The sequence below is a fragment of the Penaeus vannamei genome, chromosome 43, assembly GCF_042767895.1.
Source record: "Penaeus vannamei isolate JL-2024 chromosome 43, ASM4276789v1, whole genome shotgun sequence".
In the NCBI taxonomy this organism is placed as follows: Eukaryota; Metazoa; Arthropoda; class Malacostraca; order Decapoda; family Penaeidae; genus Penaeus; species Penaeus vannamei.
The window spans coordinates 8,661,995-8,671,994 of NC_091591.1; the positions used below are offsets into that span (position 1 = coordinate 8,661,995).

The 10,000-nt window shown below is 38.0% G+C and overlaps 1 protein-coding gene across 7 annotated transcripts in view; it reads left to right on the forward strand.

Moving 5' to 3' along the window:
- LOC113824797 (uncharacterized) overlaps nt 1-10,000 on the forward strand; it is a 26,926-nt gene that overhangs the window by 11,043 nt on the left and 5,883 nt on the right. For 3 of the 7 annotated variants that reach the window (XM_070119007.1, XM_070119008.1, XM_070119013.1), the window contains exons 3-6: nt 331-451; nt 2,228-2,398; nt 4,793-4,933; nt 7,419-7,595. In XM_070119007.1, the coding sequence (XP_069975108.1) occupies nt 331-451; nt 2,228-2,398; nt 4,793-4,933; nt 7,419-7,595 (610 nt within the window). Of the gene's footprint in view, nt 1-330; nt 452-2,227; nt 2,399-4,792; nt 4,934-7,418; nt 7,596-8,399; nt 8,530-10,000 lie in introns of all 7 variants that reach the window. The other 4 variants (XM_070119011.1, XM_070119012.1, XM_070119009.1 and 1 more) reach the window with 2 other exon arrangements.

The window sequence follows — 10,000 nt, forward strand, 5'->3', positions numbered from 1 at the left end:
ACCTGTCACCCCCACCACCAACCATCCCCACCTACCACCTCTCACCACCTACCACCTTTCACCCCCACCCCCACCACTAACCACCCACCATCCCCACCTACCACCACCCACCATCCCCACCCCCACCACCCACCATCCCCACCTACCACCTTTCACCCCAACTACCAACCACCACTCACCCACCCCCACCCTTACCACCACCCCACTCTTACCACCCACCACCCTTACCACCACCCCCACCTCCACCTCCACCAACCCCCACTTCCCACCTCCACCATCCTCCCACCCCCACCCCCCACAACCAACACTACCCTAACTACTCTTTTACAGAACTGCCCAACCGCCTCTGGTCAGGGAGCCGACTGGGTGGTTACTGCTGCGGCAATTTTCTCAACGGCATATGCACTTTCGTCTCCTCCGAGTGTGTCAACTGCACCTGTTCTTGCATACAGTAAGTGCTCTTGATGGAGTGTTCAGATGGTGAGGGGGAAATGAAGAAAAAAGGTGTAAGGAAGTATGTGGAAATAAGTAAAAAAAAAAGATGTAGAGAATTATATGGAAATTTATATGAGACTGATGTATGTATAGAAAGAGATAGGTGTTTAGATGGGTGTATAGATAAGGTGATAAATTGTTGAGATGGTGAGAAAAAATGGAGGAAAATGTGTAAGGAATTATATGGAAATATATATGAGACTGCGATGTATGTATAGGAGATAGATGTTTAGTTGGGTGTATAGATAATGTGAAAGAGTGTTGAGATAATGAGGAAAAATTAAGAAAAAGATGTAAGGAACTATATGGAAATGTATAAGACTGTAATGTATGAAAGGAGATAGATATTTTGTTTGGTTTATAAATAAGGTGATAGTGTTGAGATAGTGAGGAAAAGTTATATGGAAATATATATGAGACTTAGATGTATATATAGAAGGAGATAGATATTCTGTTGGGTGTATAGATAAGATGATAGATTGTTGGGATAGTGATAAAAAGAATAAGAAAATATGTAAGGAGTTATATGGAGATATATATATATGCATAGATGGAGAATAGATGTATAGTTGGATGTAATGATAGATATATTGTTAGATGTATAGACAGACCGACTGTGAAGGCGATAGATGTTGAGATGCTAAGGAAAAATTAAGAAAATATGTGAGGTATATGGAGATAAATGTATAGGAGTATAGATATATAGATAGATGTATTGATATGTGTGCATTGGATGTATAGATAGATAGACATTGTGAAGTTGATAAGAGTGTTGAGATTCTGAGGAAATTTTGAAGAAAAGGTGTAACGATTATTTGGGAATATAGAATGTGGTAGCTATATAGTTGGATATGTAGACAGATAGACTGTGATGTTGATAGAGTGTTGAGAGACTTAGAAAAAAGGAATTATATAGAACTTGAGTAGAGATACATGAAAGCGATAGATGTATAGAAGGATATGGATTTATAGTTGGATGTACAGATAGATATATAGAATGAATGTGATGTTAATAGAGTGCTGGGATACTGAGAAAAAAGTAAAAAAAGAGATAAAATAAATAATGATATGGGAATATATCTGAAACGGTATTGTGTGTATAGGAAATAGGGTAATATACCGACAGATAGATTGACATTGTTGTTGATAGACTTCATTTTTTTAGAAAAAATAAAGAGTAAAAATGTAAGGAAGGATACGGGATGTATAGATAGACATACTATATGTAAAGTTGATTGTTGAGATGCCGAGGAAAACTTGAAGAAAAAATGTAAGGAAATATATAGAAATCTACACGAAACTATGATGTTTGTAAAGGAGATAGATATATAGTTGGATGTGTAGATAGATAGACAGACTGGTGTTGATAGATCGTTATATAATGAGGAAGAGATGAAGAAGAGATCTGAGGAATGATAAAGTAATTGTGTGGAAATATGTATGTGAGTGTGGTGTGTGTATAAGAGATAAACATATATTTATAATATAACTACTATTACTACTACTGCTGCTGCTGCTGCTGCTACTGCTGCTGCTGCTGCTGCTGCTGTTGCCAATACTACTACTACTACTTCTAATAATACTTATACTAATACTACTACCACTACTACTACTACTTTATCAAAACCACAACTATAATACCCCCACTCCCATTACTATACTCCAAATATTCACCCACTAACCCCCCCTCCTCGCCAGTCTTACCAGCTCCCCTTAACACCCCACCCACCAGGGGCTACACCTACGTGGAAGGTGCTATCGGCAGGTGCGAGGAGGTAACGAGCGAAGGGGATTCTTCACCTGCCGTTGAAGGGAGTGACAAGCTTCCTCTGGAGGCGTGTGAGGAGAAGAGCCAGTGTGTCGAGGGCTTGGACTGCCTCGATGGCGTCTGCGCTTGTCCGTCGTGAGTTGCTGGGTTAAAAGCTTTTTTTTTCTTATTGTTTTTCTCTAATGTTTTTTTTTTTTTTTTTTTTTACGTGATATTTCTTTCTTTTCTTTTTGGTTTTGGTTTTGCTGGGTTAAAAACTTTTTTTTTCTTTCTGTTTTTCTAATTTTGATTTTGATTTTCTTTTTTTTCTTTTTTTTACGTGATATTTCTTTCTTTTATTTTTGGTTTTGGATTTGCTGGGTTAAAAACTTTTTTCTTTCTGCTTTTTGCTAATTTAGATTTTGTTCTTTTTTCTGTTTTTTTATGTTATATTTTTCTATTCTTTTTGGTTTTGGTTTTGGCTTTGCTGGGTTAAAACCTTTTTTTCTTTCTTTCTTTCTTTTTTTTCTTTCCTTCTTTCTTTCTTTTCTTTTTTCTTTCCTTCTTTCTTTTTTTCTCTCTCTTTTTCCTTTCTTTCTTTCTCTCTTTCTTTCATTCTTTATTTATTATTTACCAAATAAGATTTTTTCTTCTTGTTTTTATTTTTTCGTTATATTTCTGTTTGTTTTGGAGTTCTTTTTTATGGATTTTCTCTATTAAAATCGATTTTTACTTTACGTTTGTTCCCTTTTATTCTATTTTATTTCTTGATTTCTTTGCGCCTTTTTCTATGTTTGTTTTGCAGTTGTTGTTGCTTGCTGTCTTCGTAATTTGCATTTAATCAGCTATTATCTTTATTACAACAATCATAATTATCGCTATAATTGTTTACTTGTTGCTTTTGTTTTTGTTGTTGGAATTGTCATTATCCTTATTACTGGTATCTTGCTATTACTACAACTATCAATTAGTGATTTTATGTATCTGCCTCTACCTTCTCCTTTTCTTCCCCTTCCGCCTCCTTATACTCATTCTCTCCCTCCATTCTCACCCTCCTTCCTTCCCATTCCCACCTCCTCCACTTCCTCCTCCTCCTCTTCCTCCTTCTTGTCCTCCTCCTTTACCTGCACCTCTTATCACCTTCCCTACCTCCACCCCACCCCCATCTTTCCTCCACCCCCCTCTTCCACCTCCTCCCCCACGTCTTCCCTCCATCGCACCTTTTCTCCCTCCCTTACCTCCACCTCTTCCACCTCCTCCTTCTCCTCCTCCTCCATCTCCTCCTCCTCCACCTTCTCCTCCTCCACTTTCTCTCTCCATCTTTCCTCCATCCCACATCTTCTTCCCCCACTACCATTATTTCCTCCACTTCCTCTTCCACCTTCTCCGCTTCTTCCTCCACCTCCTCAACCTCCTCTTCCCAAATCCCACCTCTCCCACTTCCTATTCCACCTCCTCCTCCCTATCTTCCCTCCATCCCACCTCTTCTTCCTCCTCCACCTTCCTCCTCCACCTTCCTCCTCCACCTTCCTCCTCCACCTTCCTCCTCCACCTTCCTCCTCCATCTCCTCCCCCACCTCCTCCTCCACCTTCCTCCTCCACCTTCCTCCTCCACCTTCCTCCTCCACCTTCCTCCCGTACCTCCACCTCCTCCTCCACCTCCTCCTCCACCTCCTCCTCCACCTCCTCCTCCACCTCCTCTTCCCACGTCTCACCTCCTCCACCTCCTCTTCAACCTCCTCCTCCACCTCCTCCTCCACCTCCTCTTCCCACGTCTCACCTAATCCACCTCCTCCTCCACCTCCTCTTCCACCTCCTCTTCCCAAATCTCACCTCCTCCACCTTCTCTTCTCACCTCCTCCACCTTCTCTTCCCACCTCTTCCTCCACTTCCTCCTCCACCTCCTCCTCCACCTCCTCTTCCCACCTCTCACCTCCTCCACCTCCTCCTCCACCTTCCTCCTCCACCTTCTTCCTCCACCTCCTCCTCCACCTCCTCTCCCACCTCCTCCTCCACCTCCTCTCCCACCTCCTCCTCCACCTCCTCTCCCACCTCCTCCTCCACCTCCTCTCCCACCTCCTCCTCCACCTCCACCTCCTCCTCCACCTTCCTCCTCCACCTCCCTCCTCCATCTCCTCCTCCACCTCTTCCCACCTCTCACCTTCCTCCTCCACCTCCTCCACCTCCTCCTCCACCTCCTCCACCACCTCCTCTTCCACCTCCTCTTCCCAAATCTCACCTCCACCTTCTCTTCCCACCTCCTCCTCCACCTCCTCCTCCACCTCCTCCTCCACCTCTTCCCACCTCTCACCTTCCTCCTCCACCTCCTCCACCTCCTCCTCCACCTTCCTCCTCCACCTCCTCCTCCACCTTGCACCTCCACCTCCATCTCCACCTCCACCTCCACCTCCTCCTCCACCTTCCTCCTCCACCTTCCTCCTACACCTTCCTCCCGTACCTCCACCTCCTCCTGCTCCTTCCACCTCCTCCTCCTCCTTCCTCCTCCACCTCCTCCTCCTCCTCCTCCTCCTCCACCTCCTCCTCCACCAGGCCCTGCGAGTACGTCCCCGAGCAGCTGGTATGTGACTGCGGGCCCCAGGATACCCCGTGGTGGCCCATCGTCATCGGTGTCCTACTCGGGTTCCTGATCGTGTCCTTCTGGATCCGAACCATTGCGGAAATGATTGAGAAGTGAGTTTTGGATTTTTTGGATTTTTTTTTTTTTTTTTATCTATCGTGATTATCTCTCTTTATATATAAACTGCTCTATTGTGCTTTATCTCTGTTTTGTTATTCTTTAGTATTGTTCGTATAGCATTGCTAGGATGCTAGTGACTTTTTATTTTTACTTTTTATTTTCATTTTAAATTTTATTGTTTTATTTTATTTTTTTACGCTTTATTTCATATTTGCACAGGTGCCACTACCCTAAGAAATAGTGCTGTTAATTGCTCGTGCTTCTATCTTTATATGCAAACTGTATATGTACGCATTTAATAATCGCTTTATAGACGAAGTCAAAAAAGGTGTAGAATGTTACAAAGCTGCTTAGTCATTATGTATTTCTTTTGTAGCTAATGCAAAATGATATGGAATAGGAGAGACTAAATATAAAGCGCAATGCATATGATAAATGATATGATTAACAAACATTTACAAGGATATTACTGTGTGTGTGTTAGAGTGTGTGTGTGTGTGTGTGTGTATGCGTGTGTTTGTTTGTGTGTGTTTTATGTTAAACGGGGAAATAAATGAGCAGAGGTAAACGTTAGAGAATGAGAAGAAAAATAGAAATTAGAGAAATCAGGGAATAAAGACAGAGAGAGAGGGAGACAAGCAGGCAGACAAACAGATAGAGGGGAAGGGAGAGGCACACAAATAGATAACAGAGAAACAAGCAGAGGGAGGAAGAGAGAGAGAGAGAGTGAAAAGAGACAGACAGATGGAAAACGAGATAGAGAGAGAGAGAGAGATACAGAGAGGAGTGAGAGGGAGAGAGAAAATGAGAATGAAAAGAGACAGACAGACGGAAAACGAGAGAGAGAGAGAGAGAGAGAAAGGAAAGGAGAGAGGCAGAGAGTGAGAGAAAAAAAGAGACAGGCAGACGGAAGATGAGAGAGAGAGAGAGAGAACCAGACACAGACAGACAGAGAAAACGCATGACGTCATCCAACCCAGTCACAGGAATCACACACAGACAAGCACAAGCCCTCGTTTCAGAAAGCATCGATGACATATATCATTCGAGTGAAAAAGAAGAAGAAAAAACTAATTAACATCTGATTCTGCACGACGGCGTTTCCTTACGTCGTCGGGAAATTGATGTGTGTCTATTCATGTTCACATTTCTCCATTACGAAGTTCATAAAGTTCATAATCGTATGCCTCGGAGGTGTGTTCAAAGCCCCGCTGCATTTCCCAACGAATATGCAAATAATTTCTCTCATAAGTCTGAAATGTTATTGATTTGGAGTTATATTTAGTATCGTTCTTATTCTTTCACAAAAGGTAGACCTAATTTTTCGATAAGTATTGACTTACCTTTTATCCTGTGATGGAATTCCTATTTTCTATTGCGTATTATCTATTGCACTTTATACTATTATTGTTATTATTACCTGATAAATACTTTGGATAACCTTTTGCCCATTTTGGAGCACCTGTTACCTATTACGGATTACCTATTACATATTTTGGGATACTAATTACCTTCTTTTTAATTACTTATTACCGGTTTCGATGACATTTCCTGTTGCCTATTTTGGATTAACTATTTTGGATACCTTATTACCTATTTCGGAATACCTATTACCCACTTGGATTACTTACAACTCTCCTTTGAATTACCTATACCCTATGTTGGATACCTAATTACCTATTACCCATTTGGATTACCTATTACCCATTACCTATTGAATTATCTACTATCGTCTTTTAGATTACCTGTTACCCAATTTGTATACCTTATTGCCTCTAATATTAAGGCGTTTGAATTCCCTGTGCAGTTATTTTGGATTACTTATTACCTATTAAATATCTTTTCTTTCATTATCTCTAAAAGGGATTATCATAAATTTACATAAAAGCGTTTAAACTACCTGACTATATATCTTAGTAATTGCGTGTATGCTGTGTTCATATTTTAAAGTAATTTATGCTTGTCTCCTTAACTCCATTTCCTATATTAACCTTGTTAAGACTATAAGGAATTCGAGTAATAGTAAAGACAGATTATACATTGCATAAACTTTTATTTACCTTATACATTCCAGGTACCATCTGATGTTTACCGTATTATTCCCCTTATAATTGCCAGGTACCAGCTGATTTTTACCTCATACTTATCAGGTACCAGCTGATCTTAACCTTATTATTGACCTCATACTCATCAGGTACCAGCTGATGTTTTCCTTATTATATACCTCATACTCATCAGGTACCAGCTGATGTTTCCCTTATTATTTACCTCATACTCATCAGGTACCAGCTGATGTTTCCCTTATTATTTACCTAATAAGGTACCAGCTGGTTTCCCTTATTATTTACCTCATACTCATCAGGTACGAGTTGATGTTTCCCTTATCATTTCCCTCATACTTATCAGGTACGAGCTGATAATTACCTTATTTTTTACCTCATTCTTGTCAGATACCAGCTGATGTTTCCCTTATTCCAGGCACAAGAGATGCCGTAATAACAAGGTGGCTCAGATGACGCGGTCCGTGTCCGGGATATCCACCCTGGGCGCTGCATATGGCACTGATCACGTGACCTTTCAGCCGCTATCCAAAAATTATTCCCAGACTTCTCACCTGGCTGTGGCGCCCACGTCTCCCCTTCGGCCGGCATTTGGGTAAGACGAAATATTTAGCATTTGTTCTTGTCTTTCGTTATTTTGGGTAAAATAAGATGTTTGTCGTTTGTTTTTCTTTTCTATCGTTATTTTGGGTAAAAGAAAATGTTTATCATTTGTTCTTTTCTTTCCTTATTTTGGGTATAACAGTTTTTTTCTGGCTGTCTTTCTCTCTTTTTGGGTTAAAACGATATGTATGGCTTTAAAATATTTATCATTTTTCTTTCTCTGTTTTGGGTAAAACAATTTTTTCTCTCTCTCTCTCTTTTTCTTTTTTTTCTTTTCTTTTTTCTGTATTTCACTTTCTGCATACTTTATGCATCGCTTGGAAGTGTTATTGAAGAAAGGGAGTGCCGAAATATTCTTATATAAGAGATTGCTAATCTATTTCGGCATTTTTATTGTTTTTTATAGAATCGAAACACAGGGTTATCAAGTTCAGCTTTTCACCCCATCCACTATATATATATATATATATATATTTATGTATATATATATATATATATATATATATATATATATATATATATATATATATATATATACGTATGCATATATATATATATATATATATATATATATATATATATATATATATATATTATATATATGTATATATATATATATATATATATATATATATATATATTTATATATATAAATATATATATATATACATATATAATGTACGTATACATATATATATATATATATATATATATATATATATATATATATATATATATACATATCAAGTGTTATATTTGCACAAAATCCCTCTTTAAGGACCGATCTCTCACACAGCACCAACGAAAGATCAACCATAGTGACTATAGAAAAAGTAGAATCGCCAACAGCACGCTCTCTGGGTCTCAGCGAGATCCTCACAGCTTCGCCCAAGAACACGCCGCCACAGGGTTAATTCTTGCACCAAGTATGCCTCCTGCCTTATGCCTGCATGCCTCGAGTATTCACTTAGATGCATGCCATTTGGAGCGCACGACGGATTTGCATGTGGATGGAAAGAAAGGGAATTTTTGATATCTTAGTCTAACGATTTTTGTTTTCTTAGGTAGAGGTTCATGTTATCGCAAAAAAAAAAAAAAAAAAAAAAAAAAAAAAAAAAAAAAATATATATATATATATATATATATATATATATATATATATATATATATATATATATGTATGTGTGTGTGTGTGTATATATATATATATATATATATATATATATATATATATATATATATATATATATATATATATATAACTGCATTGGAGGGATGGCAACCACAGTCGTACAAACCGAAGAAGAATCTCTTATGTATGACAATGATGATGGTGATAACTCTTAATTAGAAATAAGTGCCCTAGGTTGGATCAGCTATTAAAGATACTGAGATACTTATAAAACAAATATCTTGTAAGTAAAGGTCACAAATGACTTCTCACTCTACATAATGCATATTATGTAAATCTGTCCTCTAATAGATATTCTTTGCTATAGCTGGAGAGGAAATTATCCTCATTATATTTTACAAATATAATAAATAACGTAGCTATGATTGCAGTATGTCTTTATTCTTAATCTATCTTTGAACAAGCCATTTAAATGTTATTTTTTTGCTATAGAAATTGCTATAGACATTTCTGAAGCTATTCACAACATATAAAACCTTACTTGCTAATTCATCTCCAAAGCTTACGTAACCATTCTTTTACTTTTGAATTTTCATTGTTATATCTATTCACTGATCTTGATGCTAAATTATATATAATTATGTAATAATCTGTCAGAATTTGTTTTCAAATTATTTATGCAAACAACCCCTACAAAATTACATGAGTGCATCCAATTTATCGATTGATACTGCACACCTCACGTAGAACTTTTCGCGTAGGTAAGTAGTGCCCCCTGTGAGATTTTTTTTTATCCCAGTATCTTGTCATTGAAAAATATTCCCATTTAAAATAAACTTGACTTCTTACAATTATTTATCAATAATTACTCATCAGAATTCCACGTATCTATTATTTAGATATATGGATAATATTGAATTATTTGTTATTCAAATGTCTCGCGGCAGTTTTCATAAATGGTAATGAGTTAGTATTGAAATGATAACGACAATTTACGAGGAATTTTTTACAGGAAAATTATCCTTCGGACTGAAAACGTTGTGTAAAATTATGAGGATTAATAATTTTGCTTCATTCAAAGTCAGACATTCAACTTCTTTCGATTTTTTTTTACCAATATACTTAGATACCTTAATTATCTTTCTGAAACCAGGGAAGAGATTGAAGAGAATATTATATGTCCATCATCATCATCACAGTCATTTCTATCATAGCAAACATCGCTTTAAAATGAAAAATTAGGGAAGTAGCTTTCAAGGAAATGT